Below are 27368 nucleotides of genomic sequence, written 5' to 3'. Positions count from 1 at the left end.
TTTAATTGATTTGGCATTAAAAAGAAAATACTAATTAGGGATTAATCAAGGCTCTTTTAAAGAGCTTGTGTGGAAGTTTCAGTTGTTAACAAAATTGTGATACCTACTTATAATGATTACATTTTAAAAATAAGTATCAGAAACCTGTGAAGCATTATTGCATTGTTTACCGGAAGCAGGATTTATTGTTTGGAGTTAAACTCAAACATCTGCAGATGCTAGAGTCGAGTGCAATACACAGATGTGCTGGAGAAACACAATTGCTCACGCAGCAACGCTAGGAAGTAAAGTGTAACCAACCTGACAGTAAAACACCCAGAAATGCTGGAGAAACAGCAGGTCTCGCAACGTCCACAGGAGATAAAAATAGTGCGTTTTCCCCATATCCAAAAAACTTGAGACCAGGCGTCTTTGTGGTTAACTGGATTTTTTGGATAACGGAATAATGGCTTTAAGCAGCCCAGTAGCATTAGCAGGATACTTGTATCAGTTAATGGAGGAAAATGGAAGATCAGCTGTCACCGATCCATGACACTGCCATCACAGATCCCTGACTCCTCCCCACTTCTGTTGCCGATCACCAACATCTCCCTACCACTGTCGTTGATCCTTGACACCTCCCCACCGAGGTCCCCACTCCTGCCCGGGAGGCCGCTCTCCTTGATGACCCCAGGACAGCGGAGAATCAAATACAGTGGAGGGTAAAGAAGAAATGGAGAGAGGGAAGGGAATTACCTGAAACAAGGATAATCTCCCCATACTCTGCCTGACTGATGGCTCACTGATGGCTCAAGATTCCAGCCTAATTCTCTGAGCCGGCATCCAGCTGTTCAGTAATACCAGCTGGTTCTGAGCTCTGTTGTTACCAAACTGGTGCTAACAGTATGGCAGAGCCCCACATAAACACATAGGGTGAAAAAATTTAACTTGTGATGTCATGTCATTGCCGATAAAAGTCGGGATAATAGAACTTTTTAGTTAACCGCATTTCAGATATGGGGAAACATACTGTACCAACGTTTTAGAACTGAGCCATTCTTCAAGAAATAAGAAAGGACAGTAAAGTGTGAGAATAAAGACTGAAGACTGGCTAGTAGAAGTGTCCAGACCAACAAAAGGTGCTTAATGAGGAGAGGTGAAAATTGATTTTGGCTCTATGAAAGGAGACAAAGGGAAAAGGGGAGGGAGAGAAAAAGAGAAACAGCTGGGGGGAAAGGCGAACAGAGACAAGGTGACCCTGACAGATTATGAGACCACCCGCAAATTTGAGGAACAACACCTCATCTTCCGTCTGGGTACCCTCCAACCGGATTAGCATCAACTTCTTTGGATTCAGCACAACAGGGACTGAAGGGCTCAAACTGTGCTGTACATAATGCTTAAATATATTATCATTAGGCATGATTAATTTTGTTTAAATACAAGATCATAATACATTGATCAAGATTTAGTAAATTGAATACAAAATCTATAACTTTTTAAATCCTTTGTTTCCTTCACATTCCTGCACTCACACAAAAACATCTTCAATGCATCACTACTTTGTCCCTGGATAGTCCATATCCCTTTCACACTGGGCTAATTGGCACGCAGATATCTGATGACCCTGGGGATGATATACCCCACCTAGGCATCCATCTCTGGGGTGATTTGATGCCTGCATGCCGATTCGCGAGCGTTCACACTGACCTTTTAACCAGTACGTTGGCCGTTAATTACTGGGATAAGGTGCCAGTGTGAAAAGGGTTATTATCATTGAATGTTTCTTTTCCTTCAATTTCAACATATAGGTAAAGATGATGAACTCCTTAACATTTGGATGAGGAGGTTATCATTAATTAAAAGGTCACGTTAATTAAAGAGATGTAATGTTGGAGGTATAATATTGCCAATCTATATCATTTGATGGCAGAAATTAGAGTCATGAAATTGATACAAAATAGGTTTTTACACCTATTAGTTTAAGTCTGGTAGTACCAAGGATATGCATACTTAATAAAGTATTTTTGCCCTGAGATAAGAAAAAACTACTTCACTCACTGAGGGCTAAGGAGGTTGTAGCGGCTACTACGGTAGATGCTACTAAATAAAGGCAAACATACACAAAGGTAGTCAACTCAAGACTGGTTTATTGCAGACATACACAGACCTTTTATTCCCTGCCTATTAATGGGCTCGTTAGTGAACAGCTGCTGGTCCACAGGACTAGCAGGTTAAAGCTATGAGCCATTAGCACCCCGCGCCTTTAGGCAGGGGCTTCAACTGATCCACTCACTGTACTTTGGTGCCCAGCACTGCTAGCCCATCATGTGTCAGGTAAGTCTGTGAATTGACGGTGGCGGTTCGCAATACTGCGCTGTGCGCCCGCTACATCGTTAAGTCATAAAATATTTAGAAGGAGAAGAATAAATTTCTGGACCCAAAAGTCATCAGGGACGAAGTGAGAATGCGAATAAATGGGCCTGCTCCAGGCAATAACGTTAAGTTCTGTATGGGTCAGCTCCTGGGTCTCAGCTGCTTGTATTTTTTAATGATGTGGTTTATACATAATATTGTGCAATGCATAAATATGCTGGAGAAACTCAGCAGGTCATGCAGCGTCACGCAAAGGGCCAAAGCCCAAAACATTGGTTGCCCTTTATTTCTTATGCATGCTGCGTGACCTGCTGAGTTTCTCCAGCACATTTTAATATTACACTCGACCCAAGAATCTGCAGGTTTTATTGTTTAATGACATATATAACTACTTAATTTTTACAGTAACACTGAATTAGAATTACAGTCCTCGAATTGTACAGTGGGGAATTGGGTTCTTTGGCCCAACTCATCCATGCTGGCCAAGTTAGTCCCATTTGCCTGCATTTGTCCCAAATTCCTCTGAACCATTCGCATCCATGTACCTGGCAAAAAGTCTTTTAAATATTGGAATTGAACTCACTTCTGTCATTTCCTCCAGTCGCTCACTCTGTGGGGAAAATGTTGCCCCTTGAGCTTCCTTTAAATCTTTCCCTTCTTACCTTAAATCTAGGACCTCTCGTTTTAGATCCTTTACCCTGCCAAAAAGATGATGAGTTTTTACCTCATCTATGCCTCTCGTGATTTTATATGCCTTTTTAAGGTCAGTTTCCTGTGGTCCAGGGGAAAAAAGCCTCGGCCTATCTAGTTTTTCTTGGATAGCTCAAGTCCTCCAGTCCCAGTAACATCAAAGTGAATCTCTTCTGCACCTTTTTCATTTTAATGACATCCTTCCTACAGCTAGGCAACCAGGACTACACACAATACTCCAATTGTGATCTCACCAATGACTTGTACAAATGTAATATAATATCCCTGAAAGGTACGGTAGTACAATTAGTGTAGCGGATAGTGCAAAGTGTTACAGCGCCAGCGTTCAAATCTGGAGCTGACTGCAAGGAGTTTGTGTTCTTCCCGCGTCTACGTGGTTTCCTCCAGGTGCTCCGGTTTCCTCTTGCCATTCAAAAAAAGTACTGAGGTATAGGTCATTTGGGTACAATTGGGTGGCATGGGCTCATGGGACGAAAGGGCCTGTTACCGTGCTGTATGTCAAAATTTAAAATGGTATAAATGTGCAAATTCTTCCTCTCTTGTATGGCCTGCAAAGTTTTCTGATCTCATTTCATGTTTCTGTTCTAGGCTTATTTTGCGGATGCAAATAAGGTACTTGTAACTTTTAATTGACAAATTGCTCATTGCAATTGTATCTTAAATGTAGCCATTTTGTTACATATTGTAGAATCAAATTTAATATTTATGTTTGTTTTCTTTAAATAAGCAACAAGACCGAGAACCAGTTTATTCTGAGGAATTGGGACTGGCAATTGAGAAATTGAAAGATGGATTCACTCTTCAAGGTCTTTGGGAAGTGATGAGTTGAACTTCAGGTTCACGTTTTTATTGATTTGTTTTAAGAACACCATGTAGCAAGATTACATGATGCAAATTCCAATAATCATTGACGTTGAAAATAAAATCTAACCATTAAAAGTACCATACAGCCTTTCTGTTGTATAATCTAACCCTGAAAATGTGTTATTTTTCTTACCATCCACTGAAGTCCTTATCACCCTTTTGATGTTTAAACTCTTAATAATGTTTTGTAATGTTGTAATACTGAAAATTTTAAGTCCAAAAGATGATGATCCTTTGTCTCTTCAAAGTTCAGATTTATTGCCAGAGTACATACATGACGTCACATACAATCCTGAGATACTTTTTCCTGCAGTCCAGGCAAAATTTCTACTTATCTGCAAAAATTTGTACTCAAAGATAGAAATGTAAAACAAAGAAAGAAATGTAAACCAACTGTGCAATCAAGAAAAAGTATATGTTCCAGTACCTTTTCCCCTATTTTATCTAGCCCTATCTTAGTCCAGTCTGGTTTTGTCCTTGTCTGGTAAAAATCTGATAAATACCTTAATTGTGCTGCTCTATAATAATTTTTTAAAGTTTGGTGACTGCAAACCACTTTGGTTATACCTCTCTGTTAATTTATCTAATGCTACCCTTGGTTTACCCCCTTTCCACAAGAATTTCCTTATTATTCTCTTTAGTTCATTAAAGAATTTCTCTGTTAAGGGAATTGGTAATGATTGAAATAAGTATTGTATCCTTGGGAAGACATTCATTTTAATGCAATTTACCCTCCCGATCAACTTTAGTGGTAATTCTTTCCAATGTTCTAAGTCTTCCTGCAATTTCTTTATTAATGGCTGATAATTTAATTTATACAAATGGCTTAAGTTATTATCTAACCTAATATCTAGGTATCAGATTGCTTGTGTTTGCCATTTAAATGGTGATTCTTTTTTAAATTCTGTATAATCCACGTTACTCATTGGCATCACTTCACTTTTATTTTGTTGATCTTGTACCCCAGTATTTCTCCATACTCCTTCAATTTCTTATGTAATTCTTTTATTGATATTTATGGTTCTTTTAAGTATACTATGATGTCATCTACAAATAAACTGATTTTATACTCCATTCTGCTTTATTTTTATCCCTTTTATTTTATTTTCTGTTCTTATCAGTTCTGCCAATGGTTCTATTGCTAAAGCGAACAGTGAGTGGGATAATGGACATTCCTGCCTAGTTGACCTACTTAATTTAAATTGGTTCGATAAATGTCCATTTACTGTTACCTTCGCCAATGGTCCATTATATAATGCTTTAATCCAATTAATATATTTTTCTGGTATTGAACCTCTGTAATACTTTGAATAAATAATTCCATTCTACTCTGTCAAAGGCTTTTTCTGCATCTTAAAAATAACAGCCACTGTTGGCTTCTTATTTCCTTGAACTGCATGAATTTGATTAATAAATTTACAGACATTATCCTCTGTTCGTCTTTTCTTAATAAATCCAGTTTGATCTTGTTTTACTATTTTTGGTACACAATCAGCCAATCTGTTTGCTAATATAACCATATAACTGTTAATTTTGCTATTATCTTATAATCTGAATTAAGTAGAGATATTGGTCTCTATGATGCTGGTGTTAATGGATCCATCCCCGTCTTTGGTATTACTGTAATTATTGCTGTCTTACATGAATCTGGCAAGTTTTGTGTTTCTTCTATCTGGTTCATTACTTCCAGGAGAGGAGGAATTAATAACTCTTGCTCCGCTCCATCCTCAACATTCATTGGAGCGACTTCATCCCTAACATCGAAGTACTCGAGATGGCAGAGGCCGACAGCATCGAATCCACGCTGTTGAAGATCCAACTGCGCTGGGTAAGTCACGTCTCCAGAATGGAGGACCATCGCCTTCCCAAGATCATGTTATATGGCGAGCTCTCCACTGGCCATCGTGTCAGAGGTGCACCAAAGAAGAGGTACAAGGACTGCCTAAATAAATCTCTTGGTGCCTGCCACATTGACCACGGCCAGTGGGCTGATATCGCCTCAAACCGTGCATCTTGGCGCCTCACAGTTCAGCGGGCAGCAACCTCCTTTGAAGAAGACCGCAGAGCCCACCTCACTGACAAAAGACAAAGGAGGAAAAACCCAACACCCAACCCCAACCAACAAATTTTCCCCTGCAACCATGTCTGCCTGTCCCGCATCGGACTTGTCAGCCACAAACGTGCCTGCAGCTGACGTGGACATTTACCCCTCCATAAATCTTCGTCCGCGAAGCCAAGCTAAAGAAAAAAAAAAGAAAGAAACGTTTTATAGAATTTTATTGGGAATCCATCCTCTCCAGGCATTTTATTGTTTGGCAGCTTTTTTTTAATATATCCTATAATTCTTCTATTTCAAATGGTTTTATCAGTTTGTTTTGTTCCTCTTCTTGCAATTTCGGAAGTTCAACTTTAGCTAAGAACTCTTCTATTTTATCATCTTTCCCCTCATTATCATTTTGGTATAATTGTTCATAAAATTCCTTAAAGTTTTCATTAATTTCTATTGGATTATATGTAATCTGTTTGTTTGTCCTTTTTCCTTGATGCCAATACAGTTCTTTTAGCTTGTTCTGTTTTAAGTTGCCAAGCTAATATTTTGTGTTTTTTCTCCTAGTTTGTAATACTTTTGCTTTATTTTCATTATGTTCTTCTCCACCTTATACATTTGTAATGTTTTGTTTTTTTTTGTCTGCCAATTCTCTCTTTTTTGTTATATCATCCCTTTTTACTAGTTCCTTTTCTATACTTACTATCTCCCTTTCCAACTGCTCTATTTCCCGATTGTAGTCCTTTTTCATCTTAGTTACATAACTTATTATCTGCCCTCTAATGAAGGCTTTCATTGCATCCCATAATATAAATTTGTCTTTCACTGATTCCGTATTTATTTCAAAAAATGTTTTAATTTGGTGTTCAATAAACTCTCTAAATTCCTGCCTTTTAAGTAGCATGGAGTTTAACCTCCGTCTATATGTTCTTGGTGGGATGTCCTCCAGTTCTGTTGCTAATAACAGGGGTGAATGATCAGATAGTAATCTTGCTTTATATTCAGTTTTCCTAACTCTCCTTTGAATATGGGCCGACAACAAAAACATATCAATCCTCGAGTATGTTTTATGCCTACTCGAATAATATGAGTATTTCTTCTCTCTTGGGTGCTGCCTCCTCCATATATCCATAAGTTTCACTTTCTGCATTGATTTAACCATAAATTTGGCCACTTTATTCTTTTTGCTTGTCTTGTGTCCAGTTTTATCCAACATTAGATCCAAATTAAGGTTAAAATGCCCTCTTATCAATATATTTCCTTGTGTATCTACAATCTTCAAAAAAAAACTTGCATAAACTTTTGATCCTCTTCATTAGGTGCATATATATTGAGCAAATTCCAAAATTCTGAGTATATCTGAGTTTATCATTACATACCTCCCTGCTGGATCTATTATTTCCTCCTCTATTTTGATTTTTACATTTTTATTAATTAATATAGCTACTCCTCTAGCCTCTGAATTATATGATGCTGCTGCTACGGGCCCCACCCAGTTTCTCTTTAATTTGTTATGTTCCACTTCAGTTAGATGTGTTTCCTGCACAAATGCTAAATCTTTTTTTTTTCTTTTTTTAGTAAATTTAATAGCCATTTAATTTGGTTATGTATTCCATTAATGTTTATAGTCATATAGTTCAACATGGCCATCTCATATCCTGTTTAGACCTCATTTCTGCTTCCTCACCACCACCATCCCCCTTTTCCTAATTTTCATCTCTGTTTTCCCTTTTTAAACTCAATGTATGACAACACATTTAAAACATTAAAATACTTCAACAACTCCCACATCCAATATTCCTTTAACCACAAATATACCCCTCCCCTCTCTGAGTTGCCCCTTATCCCTTGCCAGGCAACCACAACTCCCCTTTCTATTTAGATTACGAACCTGCTCGCAAGCATCAACTGATTTTGCAGTGACAGTTATTCTCTCTCCCCCCCAACCCCCCCCAAAAACAATTTTTTACACATATAACAAAGTTCTCCCTTTTTTCCCCTTCCTTTCTTCCCTTCTCTTTCCCTTCTTTAATTCTTTACATATACATTATTTTTACATCTTTACATATATATTTTATCACCATTCTTCATGACCCTGAGTCAGAGTTCTACAACCCAACATCCTAACTGACCAAGTTAGTCTCATTTGTCTGCATTGGACCATATCCTTATAAACCTTTTCTATCCATGTACCTGTCTAAATGCCTTCTTAACTTTATAATTGTACCCACTTCTACCACTTTAGCATCACACTCTGTGTGTAAAAGATGCCCCTCAGGTCCCCTTTAAATCTTCCCCCTTTCACCTTAAATCTACATCCTCTAGTTTTAGATGCCTCTTCCCTGGGAAAAAAAAGACTATGACTTTGACTTACCTCTCATGAATTCTAAACCTTTATAAGATCCCTCCTCTGCCCCTGGAAGTAAGGTTCTAGCATCTGCTTGTAATTCAAGCCTACCAGCTCAGGTCATATTTTGGTGAATTGTTTCTGCACCATTTCCAGCTTATCGTTCCTCGAGCTGGATGACCAGAACTGCACACCATACTCCGTGAGGGGTCTCACCCATGTCCTTTACAGTTGTATCACGATGTACCTCTCCTGTTCTCACAATGAAGGTAAGCATGCCTTCTTCACTACTCCATCTCCGAAACGTATCTGGGACCTTCAACTGAATGATAAATGGATGAGTTGGTTGGGTGATCTGAAAGCAACAAAAAGCAAAGTACATGAGCTTAGTGGGGAATTGAAAAGATGGGGAGGGAAGAGCACGTAAACCAAAAATTTGGCATCAATATCAAGAAAGGACTTTGGCTGAAAATGAGTGTACTGCAGTGAGGCATTGGTGGAAAGAGGTTAAGGGAATTAGATATCCCGAGAAAACGGGGCAAACCTGCAGATGGAAATGGAACATGTGAAAGTGATATCTACTTAAAAGGAGTCGTCCAAGAAAATAACGAAATCCTAGTCCATTGGGTCATTGTGGTCTGGGCCGGCAAAGATCCTTTCTTAATTTTTAGATCGTCTTGATGAAAGTATAACACGTTGAGCTTGATTGTGGAGATTTGACAGCATGCTTTTCCAACTCCATCAGCCGTTGGATTATTCATAACGTATGGACGTTATAAATTGGCAAACGTGTGCAGTGGAAAATGAGTCACTTTCTTTTATTACAGTAGCAGAACACAGACAAATGATGAATAACATGCTCAAAGTGGGCGTGACCACGTTCAACAGCTGACCTTGTGAAAGATGATATTTTCTCGAAAGCTTGCCTTTATTTTAGACAATATTGGGAAAACCTCTTCAATCGTGTGCAATACTCATTTTCCTTTTTGTTAAAAGAGTCGCTGGACTTCATGACAAAGGGTGGCGACGAGAGTGGGGGATCATTTCAGCCTTCGAACGCGGCTCAAGTCATGCCATTAAATTTGTATTGAAGTCGATCGCGAGGATTCCTGGTCTTCCGTCAATGCTCAAAAAAAGAAGCAATGTTGGTAGCAGCTGGATGGATGTGGTTGGAGAGTGAGCGCTGGAACCTGGTGGAAGGATTACTCGGGGACGCAAACAGCCGATGACCGCGTCTCGTTCTAAATTTAATTCCCTGAGTCATCGCCCGCTTGGTGAGCGACTCCGAAGATCCCTCACAGTTGTCTCTTTCCGTCTGCGGCAGCTGCCACCGTGGCCGTCCTGTTCGCCCCTCGGGGGACCCGAACTCCGAGGTGCGGGGGCTGCGCTCTATAAAGAGCTGGAAGGGTTCCAGTCCACGCGGTTCAAGCCTTGACTCAGCCCGAGTTTTGAGTGCGCCTCCAACTTGAGTTACGATGGACCCCCAACCACGAGACATCCGAGAAGAATCTCGCCTCTATCAAACTACTCTTCTTCAGGATGGACTGAAAAAGCTTTGGGAGGAGAAGAAATTTGTGGATTGCTCGCTGAAGGTTGGCAGCAAGTCCTTCCCCTGCCACCGGCTGATCCTGGCCGCCTGCAGCCCGTTCTTTCGCGAGTACTTCTTTGCAGAAGAGAGCGAGAAGAAACGCGAGGTGATTCTGGAAGACGCGGAGGAAAACGTCGTCGCCCTGATTCTTCACTACCTGTATTCCTCGGAGATCGAGCTGACCGACGAAAACGTGCAGAACGTTTTCGCCGTGTCCAGCCGCTTTCAGATCCCTTCCGTCTTCACGCTGTGTGTCACCTACCTTCAGGAAAAGTTGTCTGTCGACAACTGCCTGGCCATCTTCAGGCTCGGACTTCTCCTGGATTGCCCCCGGCTCGCTCTCTCCGCCCGCGAATATGCCTCCGACCGCTTTGAACAAATCTCCAGGGCCGAGGATTTCGTGCAACTGGCTCTTCACGAACTGATCGGCCTCATCGCGGGCGATTCTTTAAATGTGGAGCAGGAGGAGGTTGTATTTGAAGCTGCCATGAGGTGGGTGCGAAGTGACAAAGAGGAGAGGTCCAAGCATTTGGGAGAAGTATTTGACTGTATCCGTTTTCGCCTCATGACTGAGAAATATGTGAAAGACCACGTCGCCAAAGATGATATCGTAAAGGCCGATCCCGATTTAGGGAAAAAAGTTCAAACCATCACGGATGCGTTTGCCGGGAAACTTCCCGAGCCGGTTCAAGCAGGGGACAAAGACGCCAAGAAAGGAGAAGGGGACGCTGGTGAAGAAGAGCTGCCTGGCTTCCTCAATGCCATTCCGAGACATGGCATGTTCGTCAAGGAGATGATCGTGTTTATTAACGAGACCATGACGGTGGCATATGATCCGAACCTCAATGAATGCTTCCTGGCGGCGGTGAACAATCTGATCCCCAGAAATCACGTCAGCTTCGTGACGAAGAAAAACCAGATTTTTGCTATTGGTGGCTTGTACGTGGATGAAGAAGTTAAAGAACATCCTTGCCATTGCTATTTTTTCCAGGTAAACTTGAATCGATTGAGTTTAACATTTTTTAGGGCTGTCTTGCAGATCTGTCTATTTGAAACAATATTTGACGTAAACATCGCTGGAAGTTTAAAATTTATTTCCAAAATACATAAGCTCATTTATTTAAAAGATTCTAAACCCTCAGTTTTATGTAACATCCTTTTTTTTGCTATTTCGTGTAATAAATTGATATGCCATTTACTTTCATTACTCAATCAAAATTCATTTAAACTATAAAGCAATTGGTCACCTTTCAATTTCAATTGTTTTTCAACAGTTTGACAACATTACTGGTACATGGAATGGCTTACTGCCACTACCTTCACCCAGATGCCTCTTTGGGTTAGGAGAGAGCGGAAATTTCCTTTATGTGATCGGTGGCAAGGATCTTCAAAGTGAACAATCACTGGATACAGTGATGTGTTATGACATGAAGTAAGTTCATCTTGTTTTCATTTTAATGATGGTTTAAGTTTTTTTTTATACTTGTTCTCCCCTCTCTTCTATGACCATAAACTCTGCTTCGGTGTACTTAACTCCAGCTTCAACAGTTGCAGTAAAACATCCAATGGTCTGCAACTGTATGGATACAGTTTCTTGGAACACTTCTTTGAGGTACAGATGATGTATACAAAATATTGTAAAACTGTCTTAATCAAGCATAACATTTCAAATTAAATAATGTGATTGTCATTCTGTCTAATATTGTGACTAAATTTATTTTCAAATACTTTATTTTTTATTTTTCATAAAATTTAACTGTTATAAAGTTTCAACATATATATTAACTTTTGTATGAAATAAACAAAACCCCAACTCTACCCCTTCTGTTTCTTCCCCCCTCCCCCCCCCCCTTTAAAAACCTTTTTCATACACCACAGTTTAAATTAACCTCAGGATTCAGGGAGGGATCACTTTTGAATTTAGCAGCATTATTAAAATGGGCACCAATATATTTCAAAGATGCTCTCCATATTTTAAGAAAAGTATCATACTTGTTCCTTAAATTGTATGTTATTTTTTCCATTGGTACACAACTATCCATCTCAGCTAGCCACCTCGCAGAGTCCAACTTCCACATGATTGCACTACATTTTTTGGGTACAGCCAGTGCAATTTTAACAAACGTAATTTGAAACCTTGTAAGATCATTCATTACTTGTGTCTATAAAATGACCTAACAGATAAAGTTCTGGATCACCTGGAAAGGTCACCCTTGTCATTCTTGTTAATACTTAAGAAATTTCTTGCCAAAAACCATCACACATGACCAGGTTGAATGAAAGAATGTTTCATCCTCTATTTCACACCTCAAACACAATTCTAGTATTTCTGGCTTAAATTTGAGTAACTTCTATGGAATGAGATACAGGTGATGTTAAAAAAAAATTATATTGAACCATCCCATATCTCACATTAATAGTTGAAGTTACACAATCCACACACCATTCAGACCAGGATTGTTCTGGTATTGTAAATTGTAAGGTATTATAACATTTTTTTTGTTTTACATTGTTCTACATTTACCCTGTTCTCTGATATTCTTTTTCTAGTTCCAATATCTGTTTCCAAATCATTTAATTCTCCATTATATTCCCTCTTCACATTTTTCATAAATGAAATAATGAGGGCCTTTTTAAGAGGTCAAATTGTATCCCATATTAAAAAGCTGTTATCCATTGACCCCAAATTTGTTTCACAATAGCTTTCTATTTATCATCTAATAAACTGTTTAAAATCCTCCCGCTTTAACATTATGGGATTCAAACTGTTACAAACCCAGAGGATCCCAAAACCCAGCAGCAATAGATATTCACCAAGACAAGTGGCTACTTAAACAAAAATTAATTTTAATTATCTTTAAACATGAAAACAGGATCAAATTTTATCTTATCACTATTAACTAATATAACTTCTAATTCGAAGCGCACATGTATGTAATGGGTGTGTAAGTTCAAAAAAGTTATTTGATTCACAGTCCAGTCTCACTTCTCACTCCTCCAAGTTCACTGTGTTACAGCAATTCTTATACTGTGCACAGAATTTAACACTTATGAAGTTCACCAGGCTTTGGTGCTTGAAAGGTAAATGGTTACCGCTCAGGAAGGTTCTTGTCGGTTTTCAGAGAGAGACTTGTTGTTCTTGGTCAGCTGCCCTGTCTGGCTTGAGGAGAGCTCCAGTATTTTAAATGAGATCTGTTTTGAAATGTTTGTATGTGACCTACACTAAAAAACCTGCCCCAATTTATCTCCCAAAAACATATCTATATGCAGTACATCTCAACATTATCTGTCACAAAACGCCATCTATAAACACCTTCCTGTTTCTCTGCTATTGAAATAGTCAATGTAAGTAGTGAGTGATCAGAAAGTAGCCTCGATAAATATTCTGACTTTATCACCCTATCTTTTAGTCCAGCCAACAGTAAATATAAATTGATTCTTGTATGTGAATAATGTACCCTTGAGTAGAAAAGATAGTCTCTCTCTGTTGGGTTAAGCTACCTTCAAAAATCAATCAAATTTAGATACATCATATAAAATAGTCATTTTAGCAGCCTTAGCCCTAGTTACTGTTATTATAGATTTATCCACTATCAGATCCAGACAGAAATTAAAATCTCTTCCTATCAAAATATCTTTCCTCCCCTCAGCAGCTTTCAAAAATATATCATTCATAAAGGCTTCATCATCATAATTTGGCACATAAATATTCATAAAAGTCCATGATTTTGAATAAATCTTATAATTTACCATCATATATCTACCCACCTGGTCTTTTGATATTTTTATTTATTAAAATCGCAACCTCTCTTAGAATTGAACGATGAAGAGAAAACCATCCCCACCCAACCTCTTTTTAACTTGTCATGTTCCACCTTAGCAAGATGTGATTTCTATAAAAAGACACATCTGCCTTTTCTTTTTCAAGGGAGCCAAAACCTTCTTGATCGTCCCATTTAAACCGTTAACATTAAAACTTATGAACATCTTATCTATATTGATTTACAGACAACTATTCTACAGTAATACAGTCGCAATAAATGATTAAACAATCTCATGACCTCTTCCATTTTGGAAAAAAAGTGCAAAGCCCCTACTTTGATGGTGATGTAAACAAGAAACCCCGGAAGCCTGTGAAAAATGCCCACAGAATCCTCTCGGGATGAAGAAGAAGAACCCCACCCTAAAGCACCATCTTGAAAACAAACTTCCCTCCTGATGCTATTCCCCCCCCCCCCCACTTCGACTGCAGTCTACACCCTGCATTCGGCATTTCCCCAAGCTCTCCGCGAAGTATCAATAAGAAAGATTAACATTATCTAATAAAGATCAAGCAACTCAAAAATTTTATCTTTACTTAGTCCACAAAAATATAATCTTCATAAAGTTCTCTTCCAAAGTCATTTTTCTTCTTAAAGTCCACAGATTCTTCTGCCTCTTGCTTTGTTTTGAAAAACCACTTGTTATCTTCCAACACCTTCATCCTTAAAATCACCATGGAATATGTGAGATTCTTTGCCCAGAGCTGCCGCTTGACCTTGTCAAATTCTTTTCAATATGACAGCTGGGCTGAAATCTTGGAAAAACGTACCTTTTGTCCATCCCATTTCAGCGGGGCATTATTCATTTTAGAGTACCCAAATGCTGCTCTTAAGATCGCTTTTCAATCCCTGAAGCTCAACAGTCTCACAAGGACTGATCGAGGACATGTATCCTCATTTCTTCTATGTTCGAATGGCTCTCTCAATCCATACTTATCCACCAAGTGATTCAGCACGAAGTACATCAGGAATTCAAGATTCAAAGAATTTAACCACATCTCTTCCTTCTGAACCTCATTTTAAACCAATTATTCGTACATTATTTCACTTTTTAAAGTTCTCCATGTGATCAATCTTATCAAGAAGCTTTTGTTTATCAATCACCCACTGTTTTGCTCGGTCATGCAGTTCTTCCAATTTCTTATCATGCTTTCCTAAGGCTCTTTCAGCACTGTCTATTCGTTCCATTAAATCGGTGATCGACCCACCCATGTTTTTGATCAAGTCCGCTAAATCTTTCATCACTCTTTCAACTTTTGTTCCTAAGGCTTCCATCCCTCATAGGATTGCCTGTGATTCTCGAGCAGAAGTTCCTGAAGTTGAGTCAATGAGGACTGGGTTGTGTTCCCCTGACTTCCTCCTGAAGTTCAGCAACATCTCTTTGGTTTTGCTAATGTTTAGCACAAGGTTATTGGTGTGACACCACTCCACAAGCTGATTTATCTCCCTCCTGTAAGCTTTCTTATTGTCATATGTGATTCTGCCAACAACTGTGGTGTCAATGGTAAATTTGTCGATAGCATTGGAATTGTGCCTGGTCACACAGTCATGGGTGTATAATAAGTAGAGTAGATCATGTATGATGTTCCCTAATTTTGGAAAGATTTTTTTCATCTATCACTTTAGTATATTTTTAAAGAAATCAGACAATAACTATTGCAATATTTAACTTTATTTAATATGCCTCAATTAATGATGGATGTAGTGAGAATTTCATTTTAATGTGTTTTCTTTTTCAGCAACTTCAAATGGAATGAATCCAAAGCATTTCCTCTAAAGATTTATGGCCACTCTGTGGTTTCACACAATGAATTAATCTATGTCATTGGAGGGAAAACTGATGATGGGTAAGTTTGTACAGATTGACCATGTTATGGATTCCTGCCGGATCAGCACTGTTGATCATTTTAATATTTCTAATGTTTCCACAGTAAATGTGTCAATAAATTGTTTGTCTACAACCCTAAAAAATCTGAGTGGAGGGAGCTGGCAGCCATGAGCAAAGCACGAGCCATGTTTGGAGCAGCGGTGCACCAAAGTAAAATCTGGGTTGTCGGAGGGGTCACCGAAGAGGGCTTGACAGCTGCAGCTGAAGTGTATGACATCATGAATAATAAGTGAGTGAAATTTAAAAATAATTGAGGTTTTTCTGTTTATTCACCAAAGGAGATATCTGAGAGGAGTATTAAAGTATGACTGAAGGTCAAGAAATCAAGAAAAAACAACTGAAAGATGCATTTAAATTGATGTCAGTGATCAAATGTTTTCCAGAAAGGAAATCTTGTGATTATATTGTGTATTGGCAGGAATGTAGAATCTATCTGAAGCTAATGGTAATTAGCTGTGATTTTTCTCTTTTAAATAAGATTAAGTAGTAGGATAACATTGGGAAGATAGTTAGGGATGATGAAACAAAACTGCTGAAGAGTGGAGAGGCCAAATTGAGTAAAGGTGTATATAATGTCATGTGAGATGCCAGATCATCTGTAATCTTACAATGGAGGCTCCTATCATGGTACAGTACAATTCTGGATATAGATATTTGTTCAAAAAAAGTAAATTGTGCATAAGATTTTGTCAGAACCTAAGCCTAAACCGAATATAGAATTGAAAGAGATTTTATTTTGCGTTACAATGAAATAAAGCTAAATTTCTGCAAGTGAAGCGGAAGATTACACCTTCATACTAAGTTTTTAAGTAGTGAGTCTCCTCAATTTTTATGGATGGCTTGCAACTGTGGCCATCTCTGTGTTTTTAATATAATGGGATGTAACAATCAGCATTTGATAGCAGTGGATCTAGGAATGTTGAGGTCTGTGGCAAATTCAAGTGCTTCATTTGATTCAGCTTCATTTTTCACAATGAATAATTTAAGACAAAACTGTGGTGGAACGATTCACATTTGCAGTATCAATTTGAAGGCACCAAATAAAATTCTTCACCAAAACTTAGATATGTACTACCTACACTATAAATATTTTGCTGATGGAGGCTGTTGTTGATTTATTTTGAATATTTGTTAAAAATCTATGGAACAATCTGCAGGAAATTATATTTATCTACATATTTACCATTGAAGTGTTTTACATTATTGTTTGACCATCACAGGTGGGAAAAAAAGACTGAATTTCCACAAGAAAGAAGTTCAATCAGCATCATCAATATGGCTGGATCACTTTATGCCATTGGAGGTTTTGCAATGATTGAACTGGAAAATAAAGAATTTGCTCCTTCTGAGTTCACTGATGTGTGGAAGTAAGTCAATATTGTACGATACTGGCTGGTCTGCAATATCTAGTGCTGAGATATAGCAGGTCATTAATGCTTAAAATACACCTATTATAAAGATTACATATCAATTACATGTTGATACAGAGAAAGATAGTCTGGGAACTCCATACTCAACAAAATTTCACATCAAGCACTAAGGACTCTCGCCTTTGATTTACTTTAAACTGCGCATCCATTATCTTAAACCATGCTCTCTGGTTTCATGACTCTTTCCCCCCCCCATCATTCTTACATGCCTCAAGCAGGGCCCCACTCAGCCTCTTCAGCTCCAAGAAAACTAAAACCAGCCACTTTCTCCTTGTATCTGAAATGCACCATCCCAAGTATTATCCTGGTCAATCTCCTCTACAACCTCTAAAGTGCAATCATGTTCTCCTTTGTCGAGTGGCGATCAGAATTGTGCACAGCAATACATTTATTTTATCCAGTTGCAACATAACTTTTCTCTTGTTTTTTATGCTGTGGTGAATTAAAACTTATCCCCTTTACCACCACCTTAATTATATGTGCTGCCACATTCAGGAACACTTGAATATGCTCAGCAAGGTCTTTTTGTTCCTCAATACAATCATCCTGCTATCTATCCATTGCCTTCTTAGTTCTCCCAAAATGCATCACTTCCAACTTATCAAGGATAAATTTCATTTGATTGCTGTAACACTGTCATCCTGTAACTATCTTCTTCACTGAGCAACATCACTAAACTCCTGCATTTATACCCAAACCATGTAATATATACAACAAACAGCAAAGGTCTCAGCAATATCCCCATGGTACGTTAAGGCACTATCATTATCCTCTGTTTCCTATTACAAAGTCAAATTTGGATCCAACTAATATTGGGTTCTCATCTTTTGGACCAGTTCTGAATGCCATCAAAGGCTTCACTTAAGTCCACGGGGACTAGTGCTTCCCTCGTAAAATCACCTTGTTAACCACCACAAATTCAATCAATTTGGTCAGATAGAATCTCCAAAGAAAAAGCTAGGCTGACTACCTTTGACCGATCTTTGCCTTTCTAATTGTAGACTAATCCTACCTCACAGAAATCTTTCCAATAATTTGTCTCCACCAATGTATAATTAGCTGGCTTATCATTCAACCTCCATTTGTTGTCCCCAGTTTAGTGTTTGATACCTTTTGTTTGCTTCCTTCATTTGATTTATCCAACCCTCACTATATTTTGACATCAGGGTTCCTTGTATCTGCTATCCTGACCTTCACCCTCATGGGGAAAATGTTGGTCAAGATGGTATTTAACTTTTAAATGACTCATTCTTGTCAGATTATGCTAGTAGATGTAGAAATTAATGTGGCCAGCGTACTTCTGTTAGGTCCTCTCTTTTGATGTTGAAATTGGCCATCCACAATTCAGGACCTTAATTTCAAGACCATCCTTATCTCTGATCTAATGACCTTGTTTTTGGTCACCAACTCTGAAATGATCTCCCACTGACACTTCTATAACTTTTTTGGCTATATTCCCTATATTAGATCCAGTATTGCTTCCTCTCTCGTAGGTGAAATCCAGTATTGCTTCCTCTCTCGTAGGTGAAATCCAGTATTGCTTCCTCTCTCGTAGGTGAAATCCAGTATTGCTTCCTCTCTCGTAGGTGAAATCCAGTATTGCTTCCTCTCTCGTAGGTGAAATCCAGTATTGCTTCCTCTCTCGTAGGTGAAATCCAGTATTGCTTCCTCTCTCGTAGGTGAAATCCAGTATTGCTTCCTCTCTCGTAGGTGAAATCCAGTATTGCTTCCTCTCTCGTAGGTGAAATCCAGTATTGCTTCCTCTCTCGTAGGTGAAATCCAGTATTGCTTCCTCTCTCGTAGGTGAAATCCAGTATTGCTTCCTCTCTCGTAGGTGAAATCCAGTATTGCTTCCTCTCTCGTAGGTGAAATCCAGTATTGCTTCCTCTCTCGTAGGTGAAATCCAGTATTGCTTCCTCTCTCGTAGGTGAAATCCAGTATTGCTTCCTCTCTCGTAGGTGAAATCCAGTATTGCTTCCTCTCTCGTAGGTGAAATCCAGTATTGCTTCCTCTCTCGTAGGTGAAATCCAGTATTGCTTCCTCTCTCGTAGGTGAAATCCAGTATTGCTTCCTCTCTCGTTGGTGTAGTGGTTAGTGCAACACCTTTACAGCATCAGCAATCGGGTCTGGGGTTTGAATCACACTGTCTGTAAGGAGTTTGTATGTTCTCCCCATGTCTACGTGGGTTTTCCCCAGGGGCTCCAATTTCCTCCCACAGTTTGAAACGTACTAGGGGTGTAGGTTAATTCCCTCCCTCCCTCAACTACACATCTACTCTGCATCCATTAACCTGCCAAATTAATTTAAACCTTTTTCACAAAGGAAGTTGACCCATTCCAGTTTAGTATAACCTGTTTAGCTTGTTAAGGTCTTGCCTTCTGCACCAACATTATTAGTGATGCAGAAATCTAAAGCCCTTGGTTTAGCTGCATAATCATGTGATACATTCTACTATTCCTATACTCATTACCACATGGCAATAGACATAATCCAGAGATCGCAATCATTGAAGATTTAAAACTTGTGCTTTCCATTCTCCTCCTCACCCCACAGCTACCTTAATTCTCATCCTCTCCCGCTCGCCATCCTCAGTTTCTTCAACCAGAAACCCCATTTACCACATCCTTTATTACAATCTGTGAATTTATAACAATGCTCTGTTTTCTCTTCCCTACAAAAACCAATCTTAAGAAAGGAAAGGAGAATAGTAGGTATAAAATTTTAAAATGCATAATAAATTGGCCAGTTACAATAAAAATAAAACTGAAGAAATCGGATGTTCAATTCCAGATCAGTAAATTTGGAAAGTGAACTCTGTTCTACCCTCAATCTTGATGACTGAAACGGATTCCATTTCTCCTGTCTGGCTCAGAGTTGGGAGCTCAAAAGGGGGAATGAGTGAATTGTCATAAACTACTTGTTGTGCAAAGGATAGATTCCATCAGACATTGTGCACTGAGTACATTTTCTCCCAGTTATTCCTGGAGCTACAAGGTGAGAAAGTATCTTTTTTTTTATAATTTAGATTTACTGCATGATATTAGGCCCTTACAGCCCACATCACCCAAATACACCCCTGTGACCAATCAACATACTAACCCTGTACATCTTTGGAATGTGGGAGAAAACCAGAGCACTCAGGAAATGCATGCAAACACTGGGAAATGTACCAACATCTCATGGACAGTGGCAGATTCAAACCGAGGTCTTTGGCACAATAATAGCTTTGCACCAACCACTACGCAAACCATATTGACCCTTGTGTGTTGTCAACACAATTTGGGAAAAACTCTTGGTACGCATGATCAATTCCTTAAAAAATATCAACATTTAATACATTTTTGTTCATTGCATCGGTTAACAAATACGTGACAGCCTTGGTGCAGCACACATTTTGTTGATATTTTGCCAACTCTATCTTTTATTTAGATATGAAGATGAGAAGAAGGAATGGAGTGGGATGCTGAAGGAAATTAATTATGGTGAAGGGGCCACCTGTCTTCCTGCACGCCTTAACATGTTCAAACTTACCAAATTATAAAAAGTTCTGTGGTATCATTAATATTGCTGCTAAATAAAACACTGGTGGATAGTGCCAACTGCAATTTTACTCCATACATACAAAAAATTGTACAAATTAATTTATTCATCTCTCACACTGCAATATTACCCAGCCCAAATAGTCAATAATCCCAACATGTTTATAAAATGACAGAAGTGTATAATACATGGTGCAGAAGCTGAAAATTCATATCAATGAACAAGATTTATTTTCAGTACCACACAAATGATGTAGAGAGAATAAGTTCATTGGAAATAAGTATATTCAAGCAATATTCTTAATAGTTAACATTAACATTTTTTAAAAATAGCAAATATTGAATTTAAAGCATTATTTAAAATTACATCATCTCAGTAGTTTTTGAATTTCCTTCTCAATGAAGTCCACAACATTTATTTATTATAACATGGCGAGAAAATTGAGTACATTTTGGAAAAAAAAAGGTCCTTCCTAAGCTGCTTGTGAGAATTGCATTGATTCTCTGCCTCCTTCCCATCTTTGTACATGGCAGACTTTGGTCAAAAACATTCATCGTTCAACCATTACTAAAATCTATACTTTATGAAAATTATAGTAATTTCACACATTCTCTTGCATATTCAACGGGCCTAACTTCCAACCATGAAGTTTTAACTAAGGATTATATTTAAGAAATTATCCTTACTTTTGTAAAAAATGTTGAATTTCAATATTTTGACAACAAATAATCTGGTATTTAGAATTTTTGAAAAATATAAGGACATTTTGCATTATTATGAGTCAGTAAACTTCCATCTATAAACATGGTATAAAAACATTTTTCAAAATTTGATTCACAATCAAGATTCTTTTGCAAATATTTTTTGTTTAAGATATTCTGTCCATGCATCTTTTGTTGACAATTCCATGGAATTCCATTCAAAATGAGGTATCTGCAAGGATAAAGCCAAGAATAGCAAAATTTTTAAGTAAATCACATTAAAAGTAAAAAGATTTCAGTTTTTTAATTTATCTGATGAGACATTTTAAAGATTCAAAATTCATGAAATGCAAATATAAAAATAAAGTTTTCAGTTCGTGTTATTTGCTTCAGCATTTTCATTGGATAACTTTCAGACACATTGTGATTTAGTCAATTAAAATACTAAAGTCCTTTTGTTAATGAAAATTAATTTTCTTTATTCATGCATGATAGGCAATACTGCTCACAAGACCAGCATATACTGTTTAATCTTTGCCCTTGGGAAGCTGGTAGTGTGCTGCCTTGGTGCAGTCCATGCAGTGATTACTCCAAGTACTGCTATGTAGAAGTTCCTTCCAGGAATTTGACTGTGAAGGAATCATATTATATGTCTAACTTGGGGAAATGGAGGGGCATTTGAAGCAAGTGGCATCCCTGTGCACCTGCTGCCCTTTGCCCTTCCACCTTGAGAGGTACTACTGAAGAAGTCTTGGTGAGCAATAACTAATAATTAAGATAAAGACTCAAAGATCAAGAGATAATGCAAAACAATTCAGAATCTCAAGCAAACAGGCCACAAAAATAAAACAAGTGGTAAGTTGTTCAAATATCCAAATTCTGCTGAAGTTCTGTTACTTTTACATACACACTTTTGTTTTCCAAACTCAGTGCTAACTCTAAATTGTTTGTTCCCCAAACGACTTTGAGGTTGTCAGTGATTGGACAATAAAGTTCAATTCTTTTTTGTACATCTCTCAAATTACCTAATGCAGCTTTATTCTTGCACGATGCAAAAATGCCCATTATTTTTAAAAATCAATTTACACATCGCATTGGGGTGAAACTCATTGCTGACATTTTGCAAGTCTTAAGGGAAAAGAAAATACATTTGATAAAGTATTCCTATTACTTAATTAAATTGAGAAGGCCCTTTTTGAAATAAACATTTCCACTGGAAATTGCCAGGTGCAGGGTTGAAAGCCAGAGGAATCGTTTTCTCTGACATTTCATGCTTTCAAGTACCAATAAATGGTGTGGCAAATCTAGCTCACAAAGGTATTTTCAAACCTCACAAAGTCACTAATGTACAGATGAATGAATACTTTTGGACACCTAGACCCAAGTAAATAATCATTACTGCCTGCAGCTATGGAAACTGGTTTTCATATCTGCTTTACTTGGTTAAAGGGAAAAATATGTATTCTATTTTAAAAAGTCAGCTAAATGTTATGCTTGCAGTGATAAGTAGGGCAATTATACCTTCTATATTTTTGACAAATCTTTATCGCATGAAACTTGATAATCAGCACAATGAACGAGTCTATGCAGGAATGAGATTTTAATTAAACCAAAAGCAGAACAGTATTCAACTAGAGTTTCTCAGGTTAACGATACATTCAAACTTGAATATAGATTTAAAGCATGTCAGGCACAGATTCTTGATCTGGATATTTGCTATTTTTGCCAGTGATTATGCATGCTCTAAGAACATAACATACCTGTACTACATGATATCCCAGAATCTCCAGGTGCCTCTTTTTCATTGCAACTTCTCCCCTAATATGATGCGAGTTCTTGCAGAAAGCTTTAGCATTGAGGAACTCTATGACCACTCTAGGAAAGACACATTCTACATTATTTTTTTTAAGGCATATAGAATGTCATAAATTACTGCTGTTACCTAACTCATTGGTATAATAATGAAAACCTTGCCAAGGATCAGCAAGGTGCTTTATTCAAATTGGTTGGCAAATCCCAAAGATTATCCATAATAACACTGCACATGCTGAAGAAGGAATGAACTTACTTCATACAAGGAAAGTCTAAAAAGGAAAAGCACACGAACAAATCTTGTTGAGGTGAACGTGCATTCATAGAGATTTACAATTTCATCCATTGGAACCAGAGTTCAAGAGAAATATGGAAATCTCACTTAAAATCTTGTTTTATCAATATTAAATTAACAATACAAATGTAACTCAAATGTTTTGTAACATTCAAATACAGTGATCACCTGTCCTAGAACATAGAACTATACAGTGTAAGAACCAGACTTTGAGCCACTATGTCTGTGTCAAAGTTTAGATTTATTGGTCAGAGTACATACAATACATCACATTCAACCCTGAAGTAGAATTTTTACTTATCAGGAGTACAAAAAACTGTACTCTACTTAAGATAGATGGGAAATGAAAACAAAGAAATGTAAACTGACTGCAATACAGAAAAAATATAAATTTACAGTGATAAATAATATACAAAATAAGTCCTTAAGTGAGTCTCTGATCTAGTTTGTTGTTTCAGAGTCTGATGGTGGAAGGATAGCAACTATTCCTGAACCTATAGTGGGATGAGTCTTGAGGCACCTATTCATCTTTCCTGATGGCAAGCACGGGGAGAGTTTTGCCTGTGATGCATTGGGCTATGTCCATGACCTTTTGTAGGGTGTTCTGCTCAGAGCTATTGGTCCTCCCATACCAGGCTGTGATGCAGCCAGTCAGCGCACTTTCCACGACACATCTGTGGAGGTTTGTCAAGGTTTTCAATGTCAAACCAAACCTCCGCAAACTCCTGAAGTAGAGGCACTGGCGTGCTTTCTTCACGATGACGTTAGTGTGTTGGCTTCAAGATGATGACTTTCAAGAATGTAAATTTGCTCACCCTCTCTGCCTCTGATCCCCCAATGAGCACTGGATCATACACCTCTAGATTTCCTTTCCTAAAGTCCACAATCGGCTCCTTGGTTTTGATTGAGTGCAAGGTTATTTTTAGTATACTTTTCAATCTCCCTCCTGTGGGCTCTTATCGCTTCCTTTTATATAACTCATCAGCAAATCTGTAGACGGTGTTGTTGTTGTACACAGTCATAGATACAAAGTGAGTAGAGCAGGTGACTAAGTATGCATTCCTGTGGTGTTCTGGTACTGATGGAGATTGTGGAGATATTCTTACTAACCCTCATTGACTGGGATCTGGAGGTGGGGAAATCCAGGATCCAATTACACCCGTGATGCCAATCCAAAAAATTCCATCCGTTTGAATGTAAGCTGTGTCGTTCCATTTCTAGTTTGTTTTTGTCTCTTAAAAACTCCTTTAATCTCTGCTTCTACCTCCTCTCCTTGCAGAACATTCCACATAGTCGGTTTTAAAAAAAAGATGGCATCACAAATATCCTTTAAACTCCACCCCCCCCACCCACCTTAAACCCATGTCCTCTCAGCAACTTCCACCACCAAAAGCATTCTCCCTTTCCCTCATCTCTCCACCTTCCACCATTTTCCCTCACCTGGTAACTATCTCTGTGTCTGAAAGAGGTGCTACAGTTGCACCTACACCTCGTTCTGCACCACCATGAGAATCTGTCCTGGTAATTTGGTGCTCTTGATGTGGTCTCCTCTACATTAGTGAGACTGGATACAGATTGGAGAATTGTTTCGTTGAGCATCGTGGCTCTGTCTGGTGCCAAAGTAAGGACGTCTAAGTGGCCAACCACTTCAATTCCCCACCTCGTACAGTGACATGTCTGTCCGTGGCCTCACGTATAGCCAAGCTGAGGCCACTCGTAAATTGGAGGAACAACACCATATATTCTATCATGGTAGTCTCCAAACAGATAGCAATCAAATATTGACTTTCAATTCCTGTTAACCACCCACCTCCCTTTCCGGTCTCTCCCTTTCTCTCATCTGTCTGCCTCTCTTCCTCCAACTCCACAGCCCTTCCTTCTCCCATCAGAGTTCTCTTTTGGGCCTCTGCCCTATCCCTCCCCCCATCACATCTCAGCTTCTTTCTCTTTGCCCCCTACCACAATCTGCTTGCCTTTGCTCCTCCCCTCCCTCCCCCCACCAACCTTCTTATTCAGGTATCTGCCTGATTTTCTGCACTCCTGAAGGATGGCTCAGGCCTCAAAAAGGCCACTTCCTCTCACTTTCTATGGAGGCTTCATGACCTGCTGAGGTTCTTTTTGTGTATCCCTCCAGTATTTGACCCATATGAGGAAAAAGACTGACTTTCTACCCTTTATATGCCTCTCATAATTTTATGATCAGATCACTGCCAGTCTCCAATATGCCAGAGAAAACAACCCTTGTAGTTAATGTAATCTAATCCAGGAAACATCCAAGGGAACCTCTTCTGCACCCTTTCTAAAGCTTTCACACCCTTCTTATTGAATGGCAACCAGAACTATACACAATATTCCAAATGTGGCCTGACTAAAATTTTATACAATCGCAACATAACTTGCAATTTCCAACTTTTTTTACTCAGTGCTCTAACCAAAGAAAGCAAATATATCATAAACCTTCTTTATCACCTTATACACTTGTGCTGTTACTTACAGGGAATAATGAACTTGCACCCAAAGATCCCACTGTGCATCAATGTTCCTAAGATTCCTGCTATTCACTGTATTCCTTGCTCTTGCACTAGATCGGTCTGCACCTAAGATGAAGGCACCTATTATTCCACAGTAGCCACGAGGGGCTGCAGACTCTGGGGAAGTGGAGGACTGGAGCAGGGCACCAGAAAACAGGAAGACCAATCCCCACCTGAGGAGAAGCAGAAGAGATGACCCACAGGACTGTGACCATGGAGATGGACCAGTGAGGGAGCTCTGCTGGCGACTCTAGGTGAGAAACCCACGGCCTGCTGGAAACTGCTGTTGGGAGATGCACGACAGGCTGTGGACTGCTGGAGACTGGCTCGAAGTAGCGGGAGGGGTACCAGGTATCGGAATCAGTTTGCAAGGAGGTGCCGAAGGGTCCCTGACCTTATTGGAGGTTCGGTTCTGGAGCTCGGGGTTGCTAATTGTTTGAACTGGAATCTGGGTGACCGTGGAAGTACTAGAGGCGAATCTACAGACACTCAGTGACTCGCTATTGCTTATTTCTGTAAGAAATGTGAGAGACATTAGGCAATTTCTGCAGCAGGCAAATGGGAATATCGTGCAATAGGGTACTGTTTTGTTACTGTGACAATAAATTGAAACTTGAGATCTCTGGAAATGAATGATCTCACCCTCATCCAGATTTAGATCCATCTGCTATCTTTCCACCCAAATTTACAACTGATCAATATCCCATTGCATTATTTGGTCAACATTCCTTACTATCCACAATTCATCCAGTTTTCAAATCAGACCACCAACAACTTGACAAGATAGGGATCACGAGGCAGTGAATCAGAACTGGGTAATAACATTCAAACTACAAGTGGTCCTTTGTGAATTGAGTCCCCTGTTGTTGATTCTTGTTGAAATTAGGTTATCATAATTTGACATTATTACCAGTTCTTGTGAGGATTGATGGATCCTTGGGTCACATACCACTGTGCAAGAAGAAATGTCTAATATACATGGTGGAATTTGAGGTTTGAGGTTCATCAGTCTGCAGGGGAAGAAAAAGCAGAGGAAGAAAGAGCAGACTCATGTCTGGCAAAACCTAAGTGTTAATGTCCAAGATATGGCAGGATTTGTGTATGACTTTTAAGAGATTTAAACAATAAATTTACTGTTATATAACCTGTTTCAAATCTTTGAGTATCAATGATTTGAATATTGTACAAATAATAAGTAGTCTATTAACTTAATTGTTCAGAAAGTTTAAAGAAAAATGATGGTGTGGCAGCGCACATATTTGTAGTGCCAAACTGTCTCCACTTGTCATGCATGGTCAGCAGAGCAGCCGTGGAAAAGATGGTGTCGCGGGTCCTTCTCTTTCGGTACAGACTGGAAATACAGGTACGCGTTTACATCAGAGTGTCACAAGTTCTGGTATACTAGGGGCAAGCTCTGGACGGCCTTAAAAGCTGTGGC

General features: G+C 38.7%; 3 protein-coding genes and 1 long non-coding RNA gene across 9 annotated transcripts in view; 2 read left to right on the top strand and 2 right to left on the bottom strand.

Annotated features, from left to right (window-relative positions):
* bbs5 (Bardet-Biedl syndrome 5) overlaps positions 1-4008 on the top strand; it is a 41026-nt gene extending 37018 nt beyond the window's left edge. The window contains exons 11-12 of the mRNA XM_069935702.1: positions 3655-3678; positions 3794-4008. Of these exons, the coding sequence (XP_069791803.1) occupies positions 3655-3678; positions 3794-3895 (126 nt within the window). The 3' untranslated portion in view covers positions 3896-4008. The remainder of the gene's footprint in view (positions 1-3654; positions 3679-3793) is intronic.
* A 98-nt stretch (positions 4009-4106) lies between these two features.
* klhl41a (kelch-like family member 41a) lies at positions 4107-27055 on the top strand. 2 transcript variants are annotated; one of them, XM_069935701.1, is made up of 8 exons: positions 4107-5758; positions 8481-8593; positions 9152-10903; positions 11187-11344; positions 15473-15580; positions 15665-15850; positions 16842-16988; positions 25985-27055. In XM_069935701.1, the coding sequence occupies exons 3-8, from the start codon at positions 9800-9802 to the stop codon at positions 25998-26000; spliced, it is 1719 nt and encodes a 572-aa protein (XP_069791802.1). In that variant the 5' UTR covers positions 4107-5758; positions 8481-8593; positions 9152-9799; the 3' UTR covers positions 26001-27055. The 2 variants fall into 2 exon arrangements, with proteins under 2 accessions (XP_069791802.1, XP_069791801.1); XM_069935700.1 differs by lacking the exons at positions 4107-5758; positions 8481-8593; positions 25985-27055 and adding an exon at positions 20481-20646.
* LOC138762167 (uncharacterized) lies at positions 4176-9410 on the bottom strand. The gene is made up of 3 exons (XR_011356798.1): positions 9218-9410; positions 8352-8679; positions 4176-6168 (listed from the first exon to the last, which is right to left on the bottom strand). It is a non-coding gene; the product is annotated as an uncharacterized lncRNA (long non-coding RNA).
* The window catches only part of fastkd1 (FAST kinase domains 1), a 61683-nt gene continuing 54954 nt past the window's right edge, over positions 20640-27368 (bottom strand). For 3 of the 5 annotated variants that reach the window (XM_069935695.1, XM_069935694.1, XM_069935699.1), the window contains 2 exons: positions 23053-23167; positions 20640-21524 (listed from right to left, as the gene is read on the bottom strand). In XM_069935695.1, coding sequence (XP_069791796.1) covers positions 21432-21524; positions 23053-23167 — 208 coding nt within the window. In that variant the 3' untranslated portion in view covers positions 20640-21431. Of the gene's footprint in view, positions 21525-23052; positions 23168-25751; positions 26941-27368 lie in introns of those variants that run through there. The other 2 variants (XM_069935698.1, XM_069935696.1) reach the window with 2 other exon arrangements.

This window comes from Narcine bancroftii, chromosome 4 (genome assembly GCF_036971445.1).
Source record: "Narcine bancroftii isolate sNarBan1 chromosome 4, sNarBan1.hap1, whole genome shotgun sequence".
Taxonomy (NCBI): Eukaryota; Metazoa; Chordata; class Chondrichthyes; order Torpediniformes; family Narcinidae; genus Narcine; species Narcine bancroftii.
This window is presented reverse-complemented; position numbering and strand designations above follow the sequence as displayed.